At 39.9% G+C, this 26303-nt stretch overlaps 1 protein-coding gene across 1 annotated transcript in view; it reads left to right on the top strand.

Moving 5' to 3' along the window:
* Positions 1 to 26303, top strand: part of LOC132406933 (E3 ubiquitin-protein ligase RNF166) — a 46797-nt gene that overhangs the window by 3664 nt on the left and 16830 nt on the right. Inside the window, exon 2 of the mRNA XM_059993068.1 lies at positions 22145 to 22301. Coding sequence (XP_059849051.1) covers positions 22145 to 22301 — 157 coding nt within the window. The remainder of the gene's footprint in view (positions 1 to 22144; positions 22302 to 26303) is intronic.

The raw sequence follows: 26303 nt of genomic DNA, 5'->3' as shown, positions 1-26303 counted from the left end.
AAGGATTCTTGATCTTGTGTTCTTGATATTTATTGCTTATTCATTGATTATGATTTCTTTTGCTTTTGTATTTACACAGCTTGTTCTCTTTTGCACATTGGTGGTTTATCTGTCCTACTGGGTGTGGTCTTTCATCAATTCTATTGTGTTACTTAGCCACAAGAAAATGAATCACAGGGTTGTATGTGGTGACATTTATGTACATTAAACTCGGGCTCCAAGTTGATGACCTGGAATGTGAGCTTCGAACACTGTAATGCATCAGGGAGGGGGCTGAGCTATCTGGACACTGTTTCAAGAGGCAATCACACACATTAGATGAACTGCTTCAATTCAATCTGCAGTTAGGGTCAAGAGGGTGTGACTCCACAAGGTAGTGCTGGAGAAGCCTCAGCCCAACAGGTTGGATTTGCTGCTTCCTGGGAGAATGAGAGTGGGGGCAGTAGGAAGGATGGGCAACTGAACCGTGACTCTGTGGTTCAAGAGGGGCAGAAGAGAAATGTAGTTGCAATTGGTGACAGTGTAGTTGGGGGAATAGGTACAATTCTCAATTACTAGGATTGAGATTTCCAAAGGCTGTGTTGTCTGGTTTTGGGTCATCTAGTCTAACCTGCAGAGGAATCTGGAGTGGGAGAGGAAAAGATCCAGTTGTTGTGATCCATAAGAAGAATAAGGAAAGAGATTTTGCTCAGTGAATTGAAGCAGCAAGGTACTACATTAAAATACAGAACCAGATGGGTAGTAATTTGTGGATTGTTGCCTGAACTGGGTCCACATTGGCACAGGATTAATAAGATCAGAGAATTAAACATGTGATTGAAAGATTGGTGTGGGAGAAATGGGTTTGAATTTGTGGGACATTGGCACTATTATTATGGAAGGAGGGAGCAGTTGCAATGGGACGGACTGTACCTGAACATTGCTGGGATGTGGGTCCTGGCAAATCACATAACTAGGACTGTAGATAAAGCTTTATGCTAAATAGTAGGGTGGTAGGTTCAACAGCTCAGAAAAGTATGGATAAAATAAAAGAAAGGAGAGTGCAGGAGAGGTCTCAAAAATAAAGAATAAGACAATAGGTTTAGAAAGGGCTATATGGATTTAACTTCGGGTGACATGACAAAATTGAGAAGAGTGTTCTGGAATACAGGACTGAAGGTGTTGAATGCACGCAGTGTACTAAATAATGTAGATGATTTTGTAGCGCTGTTTGAACTGGGCATCGCGGAGTTGTGGTTGAAAGAAGATCCGTGCTGGATGCTTGTCATCCAAGGGTACATTTCATATCTAATGGGCAGGCAGGTGGGCAGAGGGAGTAGGGAGGTTTTGTTGATAGAAAAGGCAGGTAAAAAGGGCAATGTTATAATGGTTACAGGGGGTTTCAATATGCAGATTAATTGGGAAAGTCAGGTTGGTGCTGGATCACAAGAGAAGGAATTTGTAGAATGCCTACAAGGTGGCTTTTTGGAGCAGTTTGTGCTTGGAAAAGGCTAAGGAAAAGGCAATTCAGGATTGTTAGATAGTTAGGAACAATGTTGGGCCCTTGAAGAATGAATTGGGTGAAATTGTTATGGGAAACAGAGAAATGGCAGAAGAATTTAATGAGTACTTTAGATCTGTTTTCACTAAGGAAGACACAAGCAATCTCCCAGATGTATGGCCAAGGACATAGGGTAACAGAGGAAATGAAACAGACTGACATTAGGAAGGAAACGGTGATGAGAAGACTGATGGGACTGAAGGCTGACAAATCCCCAGGTCCGGATGGTCTGCATCCTAGGGTAGTAAAGGAGGTGGCCCTGAAAATTGCGGATACATTGGTAATCATTTTCCAATGTTCCTTAGCTTCAGGATCAATTCCTGAGGATTGGAGAATGGCTAATGTTATCCCACTTTTTAAGTAAGGAAGGAGGGAGAAAACAGAGAACTGTCGACCTGTCAGCCTGACATCGGTGGTGGGGAAGATGCTAGAGTCCATTATTAAGGATGAAATAGTGGCATATCTAGATAGCAGTGATAGGATTGGGCCGAGCCAGCATGGATTTACCAAGGGTAAGTCATGTTTGACTAATCTGTTGGAGTTTTTCGAGGATGTAACCAGGAAGTTAGACAGGGGAGATCCAGTGGATGTAGTGTACCTCGATTTTCAGAAGGCATTTGATAAGGTCCCACATAGGAGATTGGTGGGTAAAATCAAAGCTCAGGGCATCGGGGGAAGACATTGACATGGATAGAAAACTGGTTGGCAGATAGAAAGCAAAGGGTAGCGGTGAATGGGTGTTTCTCAGAATAGCAGGTGGTGACTAGTGGGGTGCCACAGGGCGCGGTATTGGGACCACAGCTGTTTACAATTTACGTCAACGATTTGGATGAAGGTATTGAGAATAACATCAGCAAGTTTGCTGATGATACTAAGCTGGGTGGCAGTGTGACATGTGATGAGGATGTTAGGAGAATTCAGGGTGACTTGGATAGGCTGGGTGAGTGGGCAGATACTTGGCAGGTGACGTTTAATGTGAATAAGTGTGAGGTTATCCACTTTGGGAGTAAGAACAGGAAGGCAGATTATTATCTGAATGGTGTAGAGTTAGGTATGGGAGAAATACAAAGAGATCTAGGAGTCCTTGTTCATCAGTCACTGAAGGTGAATGAGCAAGTGTAGCAGGCAGTGAAGAAGGCTAATGGAATGTTGGCCTTTATTACAAATGTAATTGAGTACAAGAGCAAGGAAATCCTCGTGCATTTGTACAGAGCCCTGGTGAGACCACACCTGGAGTATTGTGTACAGTTTTGGTCTCCAGGGTTAAGGAAGGACATCCTGGCTGTAGAGGAAGTGCAACGTAGATTCACGAGGTTAATTCCTGGGATGTCTGGACTGTCTTACGCAGAGAGGTTACAGAGACTGGGCTTGTACATGCTGGAATTAAGGAGATTGAGAGGGGATCTGATTGAAACATATAAGATTATTAAAGGATTGGACAAGATAGAGGCAGGAAATATGTTCCAGATGCTGGGAGAGTCCAGTACCAGAGGGCATGGTTTGAGAATAAGGGGCAGGTCATTTAGGACAGATTTAAGGAAAAACTTCTCCCAGAGAGTTGTGGGAGTCTGGAATGCACTGCCTTGGAAGGTAGTGGAGGCCAATTCTCTGGATGCTTTCAAGAAGGAGCTAGATAGGTATCTTATGGATAGAGGAATCAAGGGATATGGGGACAAGGCAGGAACTGGATATTGATAGTAGTTGATCAGCCATGATCTCAAAATATTGGTGCAGGCTCAAAGGGCCGAATGGTCTACTTCTGCATCTATTGTCTATTGGGAGTTGTGTAGTGAACTGAATTTGATTAGAGCGCTTCAGGTAAAGGAACCCTTAGTAGGTAGAGATCATATGATAGAATTCACCTTGCAGTTTGAGGATTTAAGCTAAAATTGGATGAATCAATATTAAATTGAGTAAATAACTACAGAGGCATGAGAGAGGAGCTGGCTGAAGATAATTGTCAGGAGACTTTAGCAAGAATGATGTTAGAGCAGCAGTGGCTGAAATTTTTGGGAGTAATTCAGAAGATGCAGGAAGAAACAGCATCCCAAGGGAAGGATGAAGTAACTGTGGCTAACAATGGAAGTCAAGGACAGTATTAAAGCAAAAGAGAAGAAGCTAAAGGATTGGGAACATTTTAAAAACCGACAGAAGGCAACTAAATATGAAATTTGAAGCTAAGGTAGCCAATAATATAGAAGTATTTTTCAGATATATAAAGAGTGAAAGGGAGATAAGAGTGGACCGAATCACTGGAAAGTGTTGCTGGAGATAGTAATGGGGAGCAAACAACTGACAAACAAGCTGAATAAGTGCAGTCAATTCTGAATAATTGGGGCACATCAGGGGCAATACATTTTGGCCCAATTAAGTGCCATTTCTGACAACTCCAAGCCTAAATGCTTGAAACTGCAGTGAGCAAAACAGTTCTGAATTGTCTTACTACTTATTTCTAGCCCACTATCAGTGACAAAAATCACCTGCCCTAGTTAAGTGGCATCATATCCCAAATAAAAGATGGGAATCATAGCAATTTTTCTGATTGGTCTTTTTTTTTTAAAGAGTTGTCACAACTAATCTGTTGCCCCAATTTAACCAGAATCCATTGTATTTTGTGTCGGTCTTCGTTGTGGAAGACATCAGTAGCATGCCAGAAATTCAAAAACATCACAGGCCAAAATCGAGTATGGTCACTCCTTATTACTGAGGAGAAGGTGCTTGAGAAGCTGAAAGGTCTGAAGGTAGTCTCCTGGACTAGATGGACTCTGAATAGGAAGAATAGATAAAGAGATTGTGATGATCTTTTGAAAAGCAATAGATTCTGGAATGCTTCCTCAGGGCTGGAAAATCACAACTGACACTCCAATCTGTAAGAAGGGAGGGAGGCAAGCAACTAGTTAGCCTGACCAGTTGTTAGCAAAATTTAGAGCCAATTATTAAAGATGTGGTTTAATAATTGGAGGCAAACATTAAAATAGACAGAACTAAACCTAGTTTCCTTAAGAGCCTACAGTATTACAAGAAAGATATTAGCATGGACAGAAGATCAACTACCTGCCAGAAGGAAAAGAGTGTGAGTAAAAAATTTTTTTCTGGATGTCAGCTGGTGATCAGTAGTGTTCTGGAGTGGCCTGTGTTGGTTCCACTACTTTTCATGTTATGTGTTAATGATCAGATGATAGAATTGGTGGCTTGATGGTCTAGTTTGCAAACGATATAAAGATAGATGAAGGAGCAGATAGCATTGGGGAAGCAAGGAGTCTGCAAAAGGATTTGGACAGATTAGGGGAATGAGCAAAAAAGTAGCAGACAGAATGCATTGTAGGAAAGTATATGGTCATGCACTTTGGTAGAAGGAATAAAGGTGTTGAGTATTTTCTAAACAAGGAGTGAATTCAGAAGTAGATGCAGAAGGGTCTTGGGATTCCTAGTACAGTACAGGATTCTGTAAGGATTATCTTGCAGGTTGAGTCAATAGTATTAAGGCAAATTCAATTATATCATTCATTTCCATTGAATTAGGATATTAAAGCAAGAATGTAATGCTGAGACTTTACAAGATGTTGGTCAGGCCACATTTGCAAGCAGTTATGGGCCTTGTTTGCATGAAAGAATGTGCTGCTGGCATTGGAGAGGGTCCAGAGAAGGTTTATGAGAATGATCCCAGAAATGAAACAGTTAATATATGAGGAGCGTTTGATGGCTCTGGGCCTGTACTTCTGAAGTACAGAGGAGTGGGAGTCGGGGGTGGGGGGGGGAAGGAGAGGAAAATCTCATTGAAACTTACTGAATATTGAAAGGCTGAGTCAGAGTGGATATTACCAGTAATGGGGGAGCATAGGACCAGGGGCACAACTTCTGAATAGAAGGATGTCCCTTTAGAACAGAGATGAGGAGGAATTTCTTTAGCCAGAATCTTTAGATTGTGCATCTGTGGAATTCGTTGCTGCAGGCTGCTGTGGAGATCAAGTATTGGGTATATTTAATGAGGAGATTGATAAGCATGATTAGTCGGGGTCTCAAAGGCTACGGGCAGAAGGCAGGAGAATGGATTAATCAGCAATGATCGAATGGCAGAGTGGTCTAGATGGGTCAAAAGGCCTAAATTCTTCTCTTGCGCCTAATGATCATGGGTGATTTTCCCCAGGCCTCAATTCCTCTGTGCCAGATGCATGTAGTGCTCAATTCCCCAATGGTCATATAAATCAATACAGTATAATGAATTTACTGAGTACAATGAAAAGTTTATCTTGGATACAGGCCATGCAGATTATTTGATTATTTAGTGCATTGAGGTAGCACTAGGTAAAACAACAACAGAATAAAGTGTATCAACTACAGAGAAGGTGCAGTGCAGGTAGATTGTGAATTCAAGAGTCCATCTTATTGTACCATCAATAGTCTTACAACAGTGGAGTGAAAGCTATCCTTGAGCAAGGTGGCACATGACTTCATGTTGAGCAGTTATTGAACCATTTGGAGATGAAATGTTTGTGTATAGAACAGTGCCCTGACAAACTCCTGCAGTGATGTCCTGGATTTGGGATGATTGACCAACAACCACAAACTACTTCCTTTGTATTTCAAGTTCAGCCATTTGAGTGATTTCCCTTTCAAACTGATTGACACGTTTTACAGAGTGCTTGATACTATACTTAGTCAAATGGTGTCCTGTTAGCAAGGACAGTTAATCTTGCCTCCCCTCTGCAATTCTCTGTGGGCCATGAACCACGTTTAATGTCCAGATCTGAGTGGACCTGCTGAAGCTAGCCGTGTACAGGTTATGGGTGAGTAAAAGCTGCTTGATAGCACTGTCATCCACGGCTTTCATCACTGCACTGATGATATAGAGCAGACAACTGGCAATTAGCCAGATTTGTTTTGTCCTGCTTTTTGTGAACGGAACACATATTGTCAATTTTCCACATCATCAAGTAGATTAAATACAAATGTAACAGTGCTGGAATAGCTTGGTTAGGGGAACAGCTAGTTCTCAAGCCCAGCTCTTCAGAACTGCAGCTGGGACTTTTGTTTGGCCTTAACCTTTGCTTCATCCAGCGCTCACAGCTGTTTCTTGATATCATGTGGAGTGAGTCAAATTGCAATCATGGAGGATCGTCTTGGAGTCTTCTCCTCCCAGCGGTTTTTTAGTGATGCACTACTATGCATGGCTGGATGTGGTGGAACTTTAGCTTTGATCTGATTACAAGTTAACAAATTATTTGAATTGATAATTCTGTTCCAGGGTTTGAAATAAAAATGATTTCAGAGACAATGGTGCATTAGTGTGAAGCTTACACAGGGTCATTTATACAGTACCCAGTGCAGCTTATCATGGGAATGGCAAACTTCAAAGGTTCATTTTATTGTCAAAATATGCATGTACAATGCAACTCTGATATTCATCTCCTCCAGCTAGCCATGGGAGCCATTGAAAGAAAAAAACATCAACCCTCTTCCCCCCCCCCCCCCGTGCACTAAAAAGAAAAAGAAACAGAACTCACAAACCTCAAACTTACCCCACCCCCTCCCTGCCACAAAAAACTAATAGCACCCACATAGAAAATGGCAGCTAGAGCAACAAACCCCAGGCACCCCATGCTCTCCCTCATAGAAAAAACTAATGGGTCGCCTGAATGGAAAATAGCAGCTAGAACAACAAATCCCTAACCCGTCGGGTGTTGCAGGTGAAAGTCCATCACTGTGCTGAATGAGGTAGATCATCGTCACTGTGTTTTAGGCAGGACTCAGAGCTAGTTCATAGATTTTCATCTTGAGAGACTTGGGAGTTTTCCATAGAATTTCAAGTTTGTCCAAGTTATTCCCCTGTCTTGGAAGTAAGGTTTAGTGATGGAGGTGCCATTATATTGTTGAGAACAAAGTGTGAGATCGTGCTCCATAGAAGTTGGAAATCAGAAATAAAAACAAAGTGCTAAGAATGCACAGTGGGTTTTTCAGGACTTGAGGATTGCTGGCCAATTACCCTACTGACCCGTACATCTTTGGAATGTGGGAGAAAACTGGAGGAAACTTGCACATTCACTAGGAAAATGTATTTGCTTTTCCTTCCACAAATTTCATAGAACAAATTTTCATATTCCAGACTTTTTGGTAGCAATTTGAGAATTTCATAAAAGTGAATTTCCATTACTCAAACTGCCACAATGCAAGGGTGGCCTGTCTTAGATTCGGAAATTAATTGGTGTTTGAACTAGTGATATGCAAATACTCATCAAATGGTTATTGTGATATGATCGTTCAATATAATGGTTTTGAAAAAGAAATGTGAGTAAATTATTGGGATTCCAGATTTATTCATAGTTGACTTCTGTGCAATTGGCAATGCTGTTGATGTGATCCGACAAAATCTGTTAATGGGTAAACAACAGAAGCTATGTGGGAGAAATTCACAAAAACAATTACAGTTCGTTCCAAGATCAATTTATATTTTAAGGTGATTTTTAAAACTATTTAAAAAAAACATTCCTGGCTGATGTAAGGGTATAACACTAAAATAAAGAGTACAAAAGAAAGTAAAATTTCCCATTGATTAGTGACTGAAGGAGATGCACTCTGTAGCAAAAAGCAACAAAATTGTACGAGCCAGGAATATGAACCTGGAAGATATGTAAAGTCAACGCAAGTATTTTCATAGTTTTCTTGAGGAAAGGATGATCAGGAATACATGGGCCTTAAACTCAGAATGGTGATCTTGTAAGTCTAAATATGGAAACAATAGACTGAATGAATAATTGCTTTCAGTTAACGTTTACAATAAATGACAAGGGAGCCATGTCCCCAACCATAAGGAAAGTAACATTAGCTCAGTGGTAGCCCCTTCTCTCAGTGACTGTGTAGATTTCTTCCTACATCCCAAACAATTACTACTAGACTACATGACTACTCTGAATTACCCCTTAGTACAGGCAGGTTTGCAGGGATATGCAGAATGCTCGGCTGGAGCTGGAATTGATCTGATTTGCTTTTATGGTCTTCTGCGTTATAAGTGAGTAACAACTGCCCTAGACATGCTGTTTTCAATCCCCCGATTATAATGAAATTAGTTAAGAACAATGCAGATATCCTCTTGTCTTCCAAAGTTTATTTAATTTGGAACCAGTCTTTTCATTAGAAATTTATGCATTCCATTTTGCTACTTAACAATCTTGAACGAGAAGCCAAGAAGTTGCATAAAATCTATTATTGCAAAATTACTTGTTTAGAATTCAAGAGTCACCAAACATTTTGAAATGATCTGAAAGAGCCAGCATGGATTTGTAAACTGGATCAACTGGCCTGTTGAACTTGATTAGTTTCTTAAATAATATCTATATATACTCCCTGTGAAATACTCTTTAAAACAAAGACCCTATGTTAAGCATTTAATTAAGTCACTCATAATTGACTACAATCTAAAATGAAAGGCAAAATGTTGATCCAGTTAAGAAATTGGCTGAACAGTGAAATGCAGAGGAGGGATAATATGCCCAGTTTGGTCAGAGTTATTATTGTTGTGACACTAGAATCTGTACTGGGCTCATAACCAGATGCTGTAACAGTTTATATGACTAGATACAGGTTTTGTGATCTGTGGTGTGCTGAAAGTGATGGTGGTTTTCACCATCAGCATCAAACTTTTATAAGTGACTACTAACATATAGGAAATGTCCACATTTCAGTGTCTTGTCACGTGCCCCTTTGTTTGCGAGGCTTCTGTAGCAATATTGTACAGTGGAAAGAGTGCGAGGTTGGCAGGGGACTTTTGTTTGGTGTGCATTAAATGCAAGGCCTTTTCTCCTATCTTTGGTGACTGAGTAGACAGTGACTTGGAGCTCAGCCTCTGAGCATACAAATATACAAATTTCTGTCTGTTATGAAATTGGAGTAATGTTTTTCCAGAGTGGGAGTGATGTAAATTGAACAGGTTACCCATGCTAGCTTGTTGGAAGTGAGCTGCAGCATTGTAACAAGAAAAATTGTGAAAATGTCAGGACAATGTTATATCCATTGGTGCTGAGATTTCTCTGTTGTGTATCCATAGATTAAGTTCATAGTTTGCAATTAATAAACAGGGAGGATATTTTAATCTTGTAAGTTATTGAGTTTAGGAACCTGGGATATTGGTGCTGAAGTGGGAATGTGGTGTATTCTTAATTCGAGAGACTGCAGATGCTGGAATCTAGAATTAAAAGCTAAATTGCTGGATGAACTGTAGGTCTTCACCCAAAATATCAACTAACATTTAACCTTCACAACTACTGCTTGACCTACTGAATTCTTCCAACAGTTCCTTTTTTTTAAAATTAATAACCAATTCAAACATATATCTTCAGACCTACTGAAGAAAATAGGTGTGCTGCATTTTGACTATCTGCGACAATTTTTCAATATATTAGCATATTTCGTACTAAAACAACCTGTATAAGAAATGAATAATTTATGGTGGTGCATTCCTCTGACCCAAGCACAGTATAAAATGGAGGTCATTGATCTCAAAGTCAAAGCAGTGTCTGCTCTCTAATCTGTGATTTGTCATTCTGCCTAATCACTCCTTCATTTCATTTGTTGAACCTGATTAAACTTGCCCTCTAATTCAGGTTGATTTGCCTTGGTATGACATTTATATTTGTTCCCTCAAATATATAGGATGCAATCACACAACACACTTCAACTGATCCACGCTGACCAATATACCTACTTGGCCCATATCCCGCTACTAAGCTTTCCTGTCTAAAGTTATATCCGTTATTTATCAGCCGTTTAAGTTGATGTACCTGTGTTAACCACTTCCTGATGACTCACTCCAGTGGCGACCTGAGTGGAAATAGTGCCTCTCGGGTTCCTGTTAAATCTCTCCCCTTTCACCATAAACCTATGCCCTTTAGTTACTGATATCACCAACACTGGGTGGGGGGGGGGGGATCTGTGCACATTGACCCTATCTACTACGTCCCTCATAATTTCATACACCTCTACAAGATCACCCCTCATTCTACTTCTTAATAGTATTTAAGACTGAGAGACTATCTGTCTATTATATCAATCATTTCATGTTAAATTCTCAGTTAAGCCTACTTTCAGCTTACCTCATCTCATAAATAAACAAAAAATTTCACCCCATGTCTCTCATACTCATTGAGATGCAGCACATATCTATGTTCATTTTCATTTGTTTTCAGGCTTTTCACATTTGAATTCCTCCAGTTAGGTTCCAAAAACAAGAAAGCACCTACCACCATGTTTAAGGATGGTTTCTATTCTGTTGTTCTGTTGAAAAATCTGCTCAGCACAAGAAGACTAGTTTCCCTTCCAGGAACTCTGTGTACATTTCCAGTAAAGCAGCTAACATAATCAAAGACCCAACCCTTCCTGGACATTCTGACTTTTCTCCCCTCCCATCAGGCAGAAATTACAAAAGCCTGAAAGCACATAACATTAAACTCAAGGCAGCTTCTATCCCACTGTTTTAAAACTATTAAATTGTCCGCTTGTACGATTAGATGGGCTTTTGACTTCATCATCAATGTTGTTATAACCTTGCACTGTATTGTATACCTGCACTGCTTTCTCTCTAACTAGCAATTTGTTCTGCACAATGTTACTGGTTTCCCTCATACTCCCTCAACATACTGATGTGATGAAATTGTCTGTATAGATGGCTTGAAAAACTAGGTTTTTCACTCTACCTTGCTATGTGTGACAATACTAAACCAATCTGCCAAGTCCCAACCTGTTCAACCTTGGTCCTCAGCAACATCCTCACAAATCTCTGCACATTTTCCATCTTAATGGCATCTTTCCTATAGTATGGTGATCAAACCAAACACAATCTTCCAAATGTTGCCTCACAAACATTTTTTAACTGTAATATAACATTCCAACTTCTTAATTTAATGCCCTGACTGAAAACCAGCATGCCAAAAATTACCTTCATCATCCTGCTTACCTGTGACACCATTTTCAAGAAACCATGTAGGATTTCTAGGTTCCTCTGCTCCACGACACTCCCCAGGGCCCTAACGTTTATTATGAACGTATTGTGTAGTCTTGAACATAATGTATGATTAATCAGATCTGGAGTATGTCAAGTAGTATCCAGCCACTATGAAAATTGCTATCTACTCTAGTATCATCAAGAATTTAGATGTCCCTGACTTTTATTTCTCGTCCATATCAAATCAAACCATTTCCTCACCAATTCTGTTCACAGACATCTCTGGCAAAGTCTTTAAATCATGTAGGATTGAGACCATCTGCCTCCAGTGCTTCATTCATTTCATGTTAGATTTCAGGTAGAACCTACCTTCAGCTTATCCTGTCTCACATATAATTCAACAAAATTTCCCCTCATGCCACTCATTGCTTATTGAGAGCTATCACATGATCCCTGTAAGACATATAGCTACTGACTGCCTAATCTTTCTGGACCCTAACACATGCTGATCCAGTAAAAATTTTCTCTCCTCATATATTGTCCCCACTTGCTTCCAAATTAACTGTCATCACCCTTCTCAAAAAATTACTTCAAATTTCTGTCCCAGTAAATTTACCATGCTATCTTCATTGTTCTTTCTTCAAAGTTCATTGCAGAGTTATTACCTTTGAATTTCATGTCCATTTCTTCTGACCTTCCATACTTACGCCTTAACCAAAACAGAAAAAAAAACTTACTGCATTCTTTGACATATTTGGCAGAACCTCCATCCTTGTGCTCTATTGTTCGATTGTCCAGACCAGTGGAATTGCCCTATATCTAGTACACTGCTGCTTCCAATGTTGATCATTGATGGTATAGCTAGAATTTACAAGGACCATTTCCACCTGTAAGCTCCTAACACTGTCTCTCAACTGATCCAGTAAAACTGCTTTGCAATATGGGTAGTTTAATATTCAGTCTTGGGTTTTTCTATTTCAACAGCAAAAACCCTCCGCACTGATCTCGCTCATGATACTTTTACTTGTAAGAGGAACAAGTGCCATATCTGCCCCTACACCACCTCCCTCACTATCATTCAGGGCTCCAAACAGTCTTTCTAGGTGAGGCGACACTTCACCTATGAGTCTGTTGGGGTAATCAGCTGTAACCGGTGCTCCCAGTGTAACCTCCTGTATATTGGTGAGTCCCAGCATAGCAACCGTTTTGCCAAGCAGCTACACTCTGCCAGAAAAAGTGGGATCTCCTAGTGGAGATCCACTTCCCATTCCGGCATGTCAGTCTACACTCAGATTTGGAGAGTAACGCCTTGTATTTCATCTAGGTAGCTTCCAACCTGATGGGATGAACATTGATTTCTTGACAATTGCCCCCCTCCCCTTCACCATTCCCCATTCCTGTTTCCCTCTTCTACCTCCTCTCCTTACCTGCCAATCACCTCCCTCTGGTGCTCCTTTCCCTTCCCTTTCTTCCATTGCCTTCGACCCTCTCCTATCAGATTACCTTTCCCCAGCCCTTTATCTCTTTCACCAATCAGCTCCCCTGCTCTTTACTTCACCCCTTCCCCTCTACCAGTTTCACCTACCACTTACCACCTTGTACTTCCTCCTCTTCTCTCCCACCTTTTTGCTCTAACTTCTTATCCTCTCTTCCCAGTCCTGATGAAGGGTCTCAGCCTGAAAAGTCGACTGTTTACTCTTTTCCATAGATGGTGCCTGGCCTGCTGAGTTCCTCCAGCATTTTGTGTGTGTTGCTTTGATTTCCAGCATCTGCAGATTTTCTCGTCTTGGCTATCTGGTTTAGTTTTTCTCCATCATTATGACAAAGTACAGCGTTGCGCTAAGCATTTACACTTGTGCTTCCCCAATTAGTCTTTTTTTTTGAAATTATAACCATTTGATTCATTGTAATTTTTAATGTAAGAAATTTTGATCTTGGTCAGAACAGCAGGAAATAATTGTAAAATGGGTTTTGATAAAATAGTAAAAGTGATGACTGTCTGGTGCACAGATCATGTCCTGTTTGAAATGAGATTGGAGGCCACGTCTGAGCCATGGAATTGCATTCTGACAGTGAATCATTGTTTCCAGGGCCAAGAAGATAAATTAGTGAAGTGGATAAAAAGTAAGTACTACAGAGCTAACTTGGTAAAGATTTCAAGATTGGTATGCTGTGTATGTTGGATAACATTGCTTATAATTACCCTGACCAATTTTTAGCTCTTAATTAACAACATGCAACATTACTCGGTCATTTATAGCATTGAAATCTAAGGAATCTTGCTATCTGAAAATTGACAGGTGTGTTTCCTGTAATAAAGCACTAAGTGTGCACTGTATTTTACCAACTGTTGTGCACTCTAGGAAATAAAGAAGTCATGAAAGGCATTATTGACATGTTTTGCTTTTTATACTTGGTATTCCTCCTTAATGGTGAGGGTTACAAGAATATTTGATTTGAGAAAAGGACTAGGCTCAGCCATACCAAAACCTCATGCCAGTGGCAGCAAAAGATGTCAGAGTTCAATTGGGACTAAAACATATGACACAACCATTAGAGGCTAGAAATTGATTCTACTGCTATCATCTTTAAAAGTCATACTGGAATAGTTGACAAAGATTTTGACCATCTCTCCAACCCTCTTACAAAGACTTAGTTTTTTTTCCCCATTCCCTTCATTGTGTGTCACATTGTATTTTCCTACTTTAATTATTCTGCAAAAAGGTAAAATAACATTGTTGTTCTGGGGGACGAACTGAGTAAGTATTTTGAATCAGTGGATGATACTATGCCAGATGATCAAGAGTGTCTCGGGTAGAAGTGAGTGCATTTGCCATTACTAGACAGAAGGTGCTTGGGAGGCTGCAAGTTCTGAAGGTAGATAAGCCACCTGGACCAGATGGACTACACCTGAGAGTTCAAGTCAAGTCGCTTTTATTGTCATTTCAATCATGACTGCTGGTACAGTACACAGGAAAAAGGGAACAACGTTCCTCCAGGACCATGGTGCTACATGAAACAACACAAAACTACACTAGACTTCAGACCTACATGGGACTACATAAAGTGCACAAAACAGTGCAAGACAGTATAATAATTAATAAACAAGACAATAGGCATAGTAAAGGGCAAATTACAATATGATAATAAATAATGTAAATGTAAACAACATAAACAATGTTTTAGCAGGAATTGAGAAAGAAATGAGCAAAAATTGCAAAGGGAGTGGAGTTCTGTAAGAGGTTGCTAAAGAGATTGTGCAGGCATTAGTAGTGATTCTTGAAAGATCATTAGATTCTGGCATGGTTCTGGAGGATTGGAAAATTAAGTAGGGAGGGAGGCAGAAGAAAGGAAATCAAGGCCAGTTAGCCTGGCCTCAGTGGTTGGGAAGATGTGGAATCAATTGTTAAGGATGTGGTTTCAGGGTACTTGGAGACATAAAATGGGCCAGAAACAGCATGGTTTCCTCAAGGGAAAATCTTGGCAAGATAGACAAAGGAGAATCGGTGGATGTTGTGTACTTGGATTTTCAAAAGACCTTTGTCAAGGTGCCTGACATGAAGTTGTTTAGCAAGATGAGAGCCCATGGTATTACAGGAAATACACTAGCATGGATAAAGCAGTGGCTGATTGGCAGGAGGCAAAGAGTGGGAATAAAGAAGCCTTTTCTGGCTGGCTGCTGGTGACTAGAGGTGTTCTGCAGGGGTCGGTATTGGGACAGTTTATGCTGTATGTCAATGATTTGGATGATGGAATTTAACTTTGTGGTCAAGTTTGCAAACAACATGAAGATGCTGGAGGGGCAGGTGGTGTTGAGGAAGCTGGGAGGCTACAGAAGGACTTAGATAAGGAGCATAGGCAAGGTAATGGCAGATGGGATACAGTGTTGGGAAATATACACACTAAAGCTCTTGGTAGAAGGAATAAAAGCATAGACTATTTAATAAATGGGGAGAAAATTCAAAAATCTGAGCTGCAAAGGAACTTGGGAATCCACATGCAGGTTACCCTAAAGGCTAACTTGCAGATTGAGTTAGTAGTAGTGAGGAAGACAAATACAACTTTAGCATTTATTTGGAGAGGACTAGAATATAAAAGCGAGGATGTAAGGCTGAAGCTTTATAAGGCATTGGTGAGGCCTCAGTTGGAGTATTGTGAGCAGTTTTGAGCCCCTTATCTAAGAAATGATGTGCTGACATTGGAAAGTGTTCAACAAAGGATCATGAAAATTATTCTGGGATTGGAAGGCTTATTGTATGAGGAGCATTTTATTTCCTCTGGGCCTGAACTTGCTGGAATTTAGAAGAATGAGGTGGGGGAATCTCATTGAAAGCTATCAAATATTGAAAAGCCTGGATACAGTGGATGTGGAGAGGATGTTTCCTATAGCGGGAGAGTCTAGGACCAAAGTGCAAAACCTCAGAATAGAGGGACATCCATTAGAATGATGATAAGGAGGGATTTCTTTAGTGAGAGGGTGGTGAATTTATAGAATTTGTTGCCACAGGCGGAGATTGATAGATTTTTGATGTCAGGACATGAATGGTTGTGAGGAGAAGGCAGGGGAATGGGGTTGAAAAGGAGATGGATCAGCCATGAACAAATGGGCTGAATGGCCTAATGTCCAATGTCTTATGGTGTAAATGGTCTGATATTTTTGGATTGTATTTTTAAGTAGTAGTTCTCTGAACAAGGCTCCCATTGTTAAATAAGCATTGTTCTAGAAATTACTGCACTGCAGTTATTGGCCTCAATGACTAATCGTTTTTGTTTTTTGTACTGCTGAATCCTATAACTTTGGGATGCAATAAGCATCTGTTGTGTAAATACCAGAGAGAACTCAGATCAGCAATATATTTCTTGCCAATAAAGGCAGTAAGCACAGTGTGAACTTGATCAGCCTTTTATTTTAAGGTATAAATTGATTTCTGTAGGTTTTATGTTGTGAAATATGCTATTCACTAAAATGAAATGTTAAATTTTTGCATATTGTTTTTCCACTGGGTTTTAATTACCTTGTTTGCTGTGAAGATTTTTTTTACTTCATGGAAACCTGAAAGCATTCTCCTTAAGCAGCATTGTAGAATCTGGGTGTGAGTAAGACTTTGGGAGAATATAAACAAGACAATGCACAAGGAAGCAGCCAAAGAAAAAAATGCAGGGATATCAATTTTGATAGAAAAATGGCAAGGTAGTTATTTTTTAAATGGTGAGAGGTTGAGAAATCTTGATATTAAGAAGGTCTGGATATAAGTGAATCACTGGAAATTAATGTGCAGAAATAGTGAGCAGTTCGAAGACAAATGGAGTTAAATGTAAGTGGGTTTGAGTACTAGAGAAATCATGTTCCAATTATAAAGGTGGTGCTGTGTCGGGAACTTGGTGTACAAGTTGGTTCTCTCCACACATGGAAAGATGCACTGGAGTGAGAGAGGGCAATTAAGGCAAAGGTTCGCTAAATTGTTTCCTGGGATGGAGGGTTTATCATGAGTCATATGAAGTAATGTGTACTATATTCTCTTGGGTTTAGAAGAACCTTCCTGTTTTACTATCTCGGGTTTAGAAGTGGTTTCAGGGAAACAAGCATATTTTGTAGTTATAAAGATTATGTTTGACATAGTGAGGTGTCTAGAACCAGACATCATAATCTCAAAATAGGATCAGCCATTCAAGGCAAAGGAAAAAGTATTTCTTTATCCAGAGGATAGTGTATTTTTGGAATTTATTCCACAACAGGGTCGTGGAAGCTTAAAAGAATACCAGCCTCAAGGATATCATTGTGGAAAGCAGTATGCAAAAACCCACTCTTCCCTCTGTGATCAAATTATTTTGAAAGACATAGAAAAAGCTCAAAGTGTCTGTCCATTAGCAGCTTTTTTTCCTGCTGCTAAAGCTAAAAGTGCTGTATACAATTGATAATGACTCAAGTCTCATGATGTTCCAGCATTGTTTCATAGCAAACAAATTCAGCCATAGTAGATCATTGACATGCCTGCATGCTCAAGATATGACAGTAAATAGAGAAGCAACACATGGTCTGGCTCCCTTAGTTCTTGAATCACCCATTTTCATACAGGTTATTGATTGATAATGTGTAATGTATCAAAATAAACCTGCTTTTCACCCATCTGCCTCTATTATCACTAATCAGAATATTTCCTCCTCTTTTGCAATTCATCGTGGGACTCGTCAAGGCTGCCCCCTTTCTCAGTTTTTGTTTACAGTTATCATTGAGCCACTGGCTGTTAGCATCAGACAGGACCCTTTGATATCTCCCATTAATATGCATGGACATAAATATCATCTTTTGTTATACGCTGACGATGTCCTTTTATATATCTCCAGCCCACAAACATCAATACCCGCCCTTCTGACTCTAATTAATAATTTTGGTAGTTTTTCAGGTTTCTCTTTTAATTGGGATAAGAGTGAACTAATGCCAGTCACTGCAGTGGTTAATACAGAGTATTTACAGTCTATTCCCTTTAAAATAATTAAGATTATTTTTCCTATCTTGGTGTGTCTATTCAAAAAAAAACCAGATGACCTTTTGCAAGTGAATTGGTGAAACAAAGTTGAGCAGGTTAAATGCAATATTGACTTTTGGAAAACCTGTCCAATTTCTTTGGTGGGAAGGGTTAACGCAATCAAGATGATTGTACTGCCACAATTTCTTCATCTTTTCCAGTCAATTCCATGTTTTATTCCTCTGTCATATTTTAAGCAATTGGATTCAATTATTAAACCCTTCTTTTGGAATTATAAAGCCATTAGAATTACTAAAAAACACTTGTCAAAGCGCAAGGAAGCAGGAGGTTTTGCCCTACCAGACATTAAAATGTATTGTAAACACAAAATACACTGCAGATACTGTGATCAAATCAAGACATACAAAAAAGCTGGATGAATTGCTGCCCACCTATCCATTCTTGCATGGTGGAAAAAAGGCCCACCCTCTACCTCAGACTTGTGCCCAGCATGGTTACTCATAGAGCGAGTGCTTTGTAAGAAAACTTCCTTACCAGCTCTCCTTAATAGCCCCACTGCAGTTAATATGTCACATTTTAGTAACAGCTTTGTGGTTGGCAACACTATAAGAATTTGGAAACAGATTCAACTACACATTAAGGCCCCAGAAACTTATATTGACACTCCGATTTGTGACAATCATTCCTTTTTGCCTGGCCTAAATGATTCTGTTTTCTCGTCCTGGAAACAGTGTGGCATCTGTAGTGTAGGTGACCTATATATTAATGGAAACTTCGCCTCATTTGCACAGCTACAAGCAATTAACAAATATCCCTGCATCTAGTTTTTTTTAGATATTTACAAATTTGAGATTATGTTAGGAAATATATACCTAATTTTGAAGTTTTAGACAAACAAGAGCCCCTGGAGGCAATAAATAAATTTGATCCGGTTACTTGTAGTGCCGTATCCAATTTTTATCAGATCCTACATAATGGAGCTCGGGTGAATACTGCAGGTCTTAAACAGGCATGGGTGGATGAATTGGGTATAGAACTGACAGGAGGTCTGGGATGAGTGTTTAAAGAGTATACATGATTGTTCAGTCAACGTCAGGCACAGACTTATACAGTTTAAAACAATACATAGACTCCATTATTCCAAAGAAAAGTTGCACAGCTTCTATCCTGATGTTTCACCAGTTTGTAATAGGTGTAAATCTGAGAACAGTAACTTGTCACATTCATTCTGGTCATGTAAGCTTTATGCATACTGGAAAAGTATTTTTCACTGTTTCTCTGAGGTTTATGGGAAGCGGTGGGAACCAGGCCCACTATAGCCATCCTTGGAGCAACAAGCTCCCTATCTTCAGCCAATAAGTATGAAAAAGTGGGTGTATTGTTTGGAATTGTGATTGCTAAGAAGTTAATCCTGCAAATATGGAAAATGGGCTCTGTACCTACGTACAATCTGTGGCTGAGAGAACTGGCAAACATTTTGCATTTGGAGAGACTGAGGCTACGTAATGAGGACATCTTTGAAAGGATATGGGGCCCTGTATTCGACTTTCTTATGAGGACTGAGGTTTTTTAGTGCGGTGCACCTCTGCTGTGTATGTTTACTTTTGCCTTTATATTATTCTCCCTTTTGCTGCTCAATACTTAATTTGATTTTGTTAAGGTTGTGGTTTTTGTGGATGTGCTCTTTTTCTCGTTTGTCGGAAAAAAAAGAATAAAAAATATTGAAATAAAAAATATACCTGCATTTTTCCACTGATTTATCTTTTGTACAGTGCTGGTGGAAACATCTCTAATTGATGTATTTCAGAGAAGGTCCCCATCATTGTCAATATTCAGACATTCACCCATTTTATTAGTAACATTAACATTAGCAATGTTAGTCATCTGTAATAGCCTCTTTTAGGGCATGTATTCATTGATAAATCAAGATCTGGCCATCAGTCTGTAAACTTGAATTCAGGAATCCCAGTGGTTCTGGAACACCATTGCTCAACTGTTTTCTTTTTTCCCTTTGAATGCCAAAGAACTCAAAATATTGGCAGTGGGCTATTTTTTTTAACCTGAAATTATCTTGCTAAAATATATTACCACTTCATTGAATCTCTGTTAATGAATGTATGTTCATTTGTATGGTGTACCTAGACATAGAGTAGCCAGCCAGTGGTGTAGTGGCATCTGCACTAGACTTCAAGGTGAGTGGTCCAGGTTTAATGCACATTTCCCATCCGTATTGGGTTGAGCGTTGGGCTAGCAACTCAGCCTTGTTAAAAAAGACAAAAACGCTAAAGAAACATTGATGCACCACAAATCATGGAAAGGAACAACAACCTAGGTGTAGAGGCAGCACTGTCACCTTGAAGTTACTACACTGTAAGAGGTGTCCTTTTTTGTTTGAATACTACATGACATCACATCATTGCCCAGATAGCAAAAAGAAGACATATAGGAATAAAATAGGTCTCCTGGCTGAGTGGTGTCATAACAACAATCTCGCACAAAACATCAGCGAGACCAAGGAATTGATTGTAGACCTTAGGAAGGGAAAGTCAGTAGAATGTGCACCAGTCCTCACTTAGTGATCACTGGTGGAAAGGGTAGTGCTTTCAAGTTTCGGTATATTAACATCTCAGAAGGTCTGTCCTGTGCCCAATACATTGATGCAGTTATGAAGAAGGCACCTCAGCAGTTATAAAATATAGGAGTTTGAGGACATATTTGGTACATCACCAAAGACAAGCAAATTTCTACAGATGTAATATGGAGAGCATTCTGATTGATCACGCCACTGCCTGGTATGGAGGCTCTAATGTGCGGGATTAAAAGAGGGTGTAGACGCAGCCAATTCCATCATGAGGACAACCCTCCCCACCATCTTAATGATGGATGCCACCTTCCTAGCAGTGCCTTGAGAAAGTAGCATTCAACCAGGACATGCTCTCTTCTCGTTTTTACCATCAGGGAAGAGGTAGAGAATCATGAAGATCTACAGTCGATGATTCAGAAACAGCTTCTTCCCCTCCATTGCATTTCTGAATAGTCCATGAACATACTTCATTATTTCTTCCTTTTTGCACTGTTTATTTTGAAATTTTATGTCTTTGCATTGTATTGCTGCCACAAAGCAACAATTTTAATGTCATTATATGACTGCAATAATATACCTGATTCTAATACTGGTTCAGGTGGGCCTGAAAGAAATGTTGGCCAATATTTATCCCTTGACAAATACTACCCAGATTGTCAGGGTGTTTCCTTCTTGCCATTTATGAGAACTTGCTGTAATTTTTGTGCTTACAATTATTAATTTTACTTCAAAAGCATTTTACTGCCTTAAAGCAATTTAGGTTGTTTTCAGGTTAAGAATATTACTTAATATGCAGCTAATTGGGGCACATGAGACCAGTATATTTAGGCTCAATTAAGTGCCTGTCCCAATTAGCCGGTTTCATGGAAATAGTTAAAAAGATATTAAAAAAAGATCAAACTATTGTTTAACTGAGTAACAAATTATATATTTAAAAAGTATAGAACAAATTGGAACACTACCCATACTATGTCAGAACAATAAAACTATGCATTAGTTGTAGTTATTGATGGAGGAATTCATCCAGTGTTTGGTGTCATGTTCTTTTAATTGACTGTAAATCAGTGCATGCACCCTAGTGCAGATAATGTACTGCCTTCATTGCCTTCCTGCATGAAGTAGTGTTGTGAGGGTCTGAATTATTAAAAATAGAATGATCAAAAATCACTGCTTTTTGAATCAGCATCTGGATAACATAACACAAGCACGTGGAACTGATGTTATTTTAAAAACTATTTGCTCAAAGCGCACTGTAGTATCTATTGCCACACAAGCACACAAAACTATTTAAAAACTATTCAGAAACCATCTTTTGTCCCAATTAAGGGGCATTGTGTCTCAAATAAACAAAGGGAATCCCAGGTATTTTCTCAGTTAGTTTTTGTTCTTTAAGAGCTGTCCCAAGCAAGAGGCAGATTCTTTGGCATGATGATCCTCTTGGTAGTATGCAACAATGTTGTAAAGGGCTTTGGACATACAACTTATCATATTAACATTCTGGTTGAGTACTTGGGTTTTATCCAGCTGGAGCATGCTGTTTCCTTTGAGGAATGAGTACCTTGTAAGCTGCTTACTAACAATGATCTATTGTCTTTCAGGTTCTGTGGAGAATGTTTGCAACCCTGCCTCCAAGTTGTGTCACCTTTGTGCCCTCTGTGCCGTATGCCCTTTGACCCAAAAAAGGTAGAAAAGGCCTCTAATGTGGAGAAACAGCTCTCTTCATATAAGGCTCCCTGTCGAGGATGCAATAAAAAGGTATGATGAAAGAAAATATTTAATTAACAACAAAAAAATTATTTGAAAGAAATTTGATTTGGAAGACGAATTGACCATTCGTATCTGGTCAGTGCAGTGTGCAATCGTAAAAATAATTTTTTTTTGTGCAGTACAGCATGTAACTCAAATCTGCTTATGGTTTTAGGAATTGTGCACTGTGTATACCATTTTTTAAGGCAATGCATTAAATGACAATATATTCTTTGCTGGAGGGAATTTTGGGAATCGGTGAAGTGTTCATTTACTAGATCTGTAGTCTCATAATCTACACTAGTCCGATGTGGAGTAGTATTGTAAGACAGCAGCTTCCAATGATATGCCATATTTTTACAGTCTGAAAAATTTTAGCATTAGAATTTTATACAGAATTAGATGCCTAGTTCAATTATTATTTATTGTCATTTTTAGACACTTGTAAAGTTTACAGATTTTGCTGGTTATGTCTTAGTCTCCATGCTCAGATGCAGCAGCCTCTTAGGGTCCAAACAAACGTATAATTGTATGTCCCTTGTGTCTTATTTTTTATGATCACAAGACACTTGTGGGCATTAAGAACACCAGGCACTGTAGATGTGCCTCTTTCACGGGTTGCTCAATAGCGGTGGAGCTGGACTTATTGAACTTTATGTTGCAGACTGCTTCAGCCACCCGGGTGTCAGAGGTAGTGCGCAGTCCAACAAATGATTGTTTAGGGCATTTTTATTGTGATCGCGAGACCCTCTTAGACATTGGTACTGTGTTCTGCTGTGAGTCCAGTTCACTGGTTCAGTGGCTAGATTGACGACGATAGAGCTGTGTGGACCGGGCCCTAATGCCTCAGGGTCACTTGTTGCAGCTGCCAGGGAAGAAGATGCCAAAGCTGGCTGTGTGCTGTTGGATTACGTGCTGGGTTGGGGCTGCCCTCAGTGGAAGTCAGGCTGGGTTGTGTTTGTCTGCAGCTACATTTGCACGAGATAAGGAAATGCGGATTTGTTCATCTGGAATTGTGGCTGCAGGGCAACATGCACCATCAATCTACAGGCCATTACACTCATTCTTAAGCAATATTATTTTAATGTTAATATTTTTTTGTAACTGCATGTTTTTCTGCTATCATAATTATATGTGCTGTGTTGTACATACTATGTGCTGTGTTGGACTGTTTGTTCTGTGTTTTGCAACTTGGCCAGAGTTTGGCTGTATTCAGGTGTAAGGTTGAATAGGAATTAAACTTGAACTTGAATGTCATGCTCCTCAAAGTGCATTTCTAGTGTTGGTTCAAAATTGTGGCTGAAAAACACCACCTCTGACAATGCATCACTCCCTTATTTTACATTGAAGTCTGAATCCAGATTTTTGAGCGTGACACTCTGGTGTGCACCTTGAACCTATTGACTTCTGACTCTGAAGCAATCCAGTAAACCGCAGTAGGCAAGAACGAGGAGGATCTAGCAGGTTGAGTTGGAAAGAGAGGGAAAATAGGCGTTAAGGAATGGAGCAAAGTGACCAGAGATGAACAAGTATGATCAAGATCATGTTACTATAGGTAAGATTGGAGTATTTGGTGAGAGCCACTCTGATTTGGATAGGGTTACATGGTGGAAAACATAGTTGGGTATGGCGACATCAATGCAGACAAGATTCTTGTCTTCACTGATTCAGTTTCATGAGACAGTCTGTTTTGGATTTGTACCATCTTCTGATCAGTGATCTGTGTATTACATCTTAATTTTGAATGCATTTTGCAATGGATGTGAAAGTTGCCACAGCATGAAGCTTTCAGATGTCTCATGAATGGCGTAGAAAGCTGCAGATATCTTTCTCATGTGACAGCCAGCGATGCATGATTAGGTTGTTTATTTATGTAGAGACACAGTTGGCTCAACAAGCCTGTTTCGCCCAATTACACCCATGTGACAAATTAGCTCCCAGAGGAACTCCACGTGGTCAGGAGGAGGACGTACAAGCTTCTTACGGGCAGCGGCTGGAACTGAACCCAGGTCGCTGGCGATGTCATGGTAGTATGCCAACTTCTATGCTACCTCGTCAATACATAATTTTTTCTAAAGAAAGGCGATATCAGTCTGATTGGAATATAGAGTCTTCATCATTTGATCAGTTTCATGTTTTTCATTTAATTTTCAAGTCATACCTGACCAACATTCCCTCTAAGGTGTTTGCTGTGCACACATCTTTTGCTATTAGCGCACAAGGGAATTGCACGAAGAATTTGTGTTGTGAGGATGGGCTGTAGGATCCAGGGAGCTCAGGAACCGCCACATGCAGCTGCTGCTAAATCTGCAGTATTTCTGTTCCATTCCATTGACAGATGCTGCTAACGCATTGAGATTAATGAACCGATAATTCTCAAATCATGTTTATATCACTCTCCGCAAATTTATATTTACACTGACTTACTCCTGACTCAGGACTCAGCAGCAGCATGGGCGGCGGTTCCTCAGCTCCCCCGCGTCCTAAAGTCCATCAGGAAGCAAATCCTTTGTGTGCTAGTAGTAAAGGATGTGTGCGCGTGTACCTTAAAGGGAACACTGTACCTGATTCCAGAAATTTTAACATGTGCTCCAGACTGTAAGCTAGAAAGCAAACATCATGCTTTCATGACATAAAGTTTCATATATGTATATAATCCTTATAATACATATATAATGTATATATCCTTCTAAATAGTGGGTGGAACTGTGGAAAGTTAAGACAACCGGGTGGCATTTTACAGTGTCTAATCATCTATTACAACTGCTACTACTGATACTGGGATGGCCGCAGAACAGCGGAGGGGTCCTTGTTTCTAGCTTATGTTTTTTTTTTCAATTTTTAGCTAAGTCAGTCAACTATGATTCATTTGGTAGTAGTCTTGTTTAGATGCCAGCAGGTTACGTACTCATGTTTCATTTGAGAAACCATGGTGAAATATGGAAGGAGCAGTGGAGTGTTGGAGGGGGTTTACTCAGAGTTATAGTTATGAAGGCAGAGCTGTAGTCAATAAACAATAGTCTATTGTAGATGTCTTTACAGTCCAAATGCTCCAGAGGTAAGTGTTGGGCCAGGGAGATTATGCCTGCCATAGACCTGTTTCAGTGGTTAACAAATTGTAGTGAGAATTTTGAGAAAATTATTTTTAAAACTTTTATTTTGGATGTGATTTTGTATTTATCAATAGACAATGGACAGTAGGTGCAGGAGTAGGCCATTTGGCCCTTCTAGCTAGCACCGCCATTCACTGTGATCGTGGCTGATCATACACAATCAGTATCCCGTTCCTCCCCTCTCCCCATATCCCTTGACCCCGCTATCTATAAGAGCTCTATCTAACTTTCTCTTGAATGCATCCAGAGACTTGGCCTCCACTGCCTTCTGGGGCAGAGCATTCCACATATCCACCACTCTCTTGGTGAAAAAGTTTTTCTGCATCTCTGTTCTAAATGGCCTACCCCTTATTCTTAAACTGTGGCTTCTAGTTCTGGACTCACCCATCAGCGGGAACATGCTTCCTGCCTCCAGTGTGTCCAATCCCTTAATAATCTTATATGTTTCAATCAGATCCCCTCTCATCCTTCTAAATTCCAGTGTATACAAGCCCAGTCGCTCCAATCTTTCAACATATGACAGTCCCGCCATTCCAGGCATTAACCTTGTGAACCTACGCTGCACTCCCTCAATAGCAAGAATGTCCTTCCTCAAATTTGGAGACCAAAACTGCACACAATACTCCAGGTGGGGTCTCACCAGGGCCCTGTACAGCTGCAGAAGGACCTCTTTACTCCTATACTCAATTCCTCTTGTTATAAAAGCCAGCATACCATTAGCTTTCTTCACTGCCTGCTGTACCTACATGCTTGCTTTCATTGACTGATGTACAAGAACACTTGTTGTACTTCCCTTTTCTTAACTTGACTCCATTTAGATAGTAATCTGCCTTCCTGTTCTTGCCACTAAAGTGGATAACCTCACATTTATCTACATTAAACTGCATCTGCCATACAT

This window comes from Hypanus sabinus, chromosome 17 (assembly GCF_030144855.1).
Source record: "Hypanus sabinus isolate sHypSab1 chromosome 17, sHypSab1.hap1, whole genome shotgun sequence".
In the NCBI taxonomy this organism is placed as follows: domain Eukaryota; kingdom Metazoa; phylum Chordata; class Chondrichthyes; order Myliobatiformes; family Dasyatidae; genus Hypanus; species Hypanus sabinus.
Note: the sequence above shows the minus strand (reverse complement) of the source record. Positions and strands in the feature narration are given on the sequence as shown.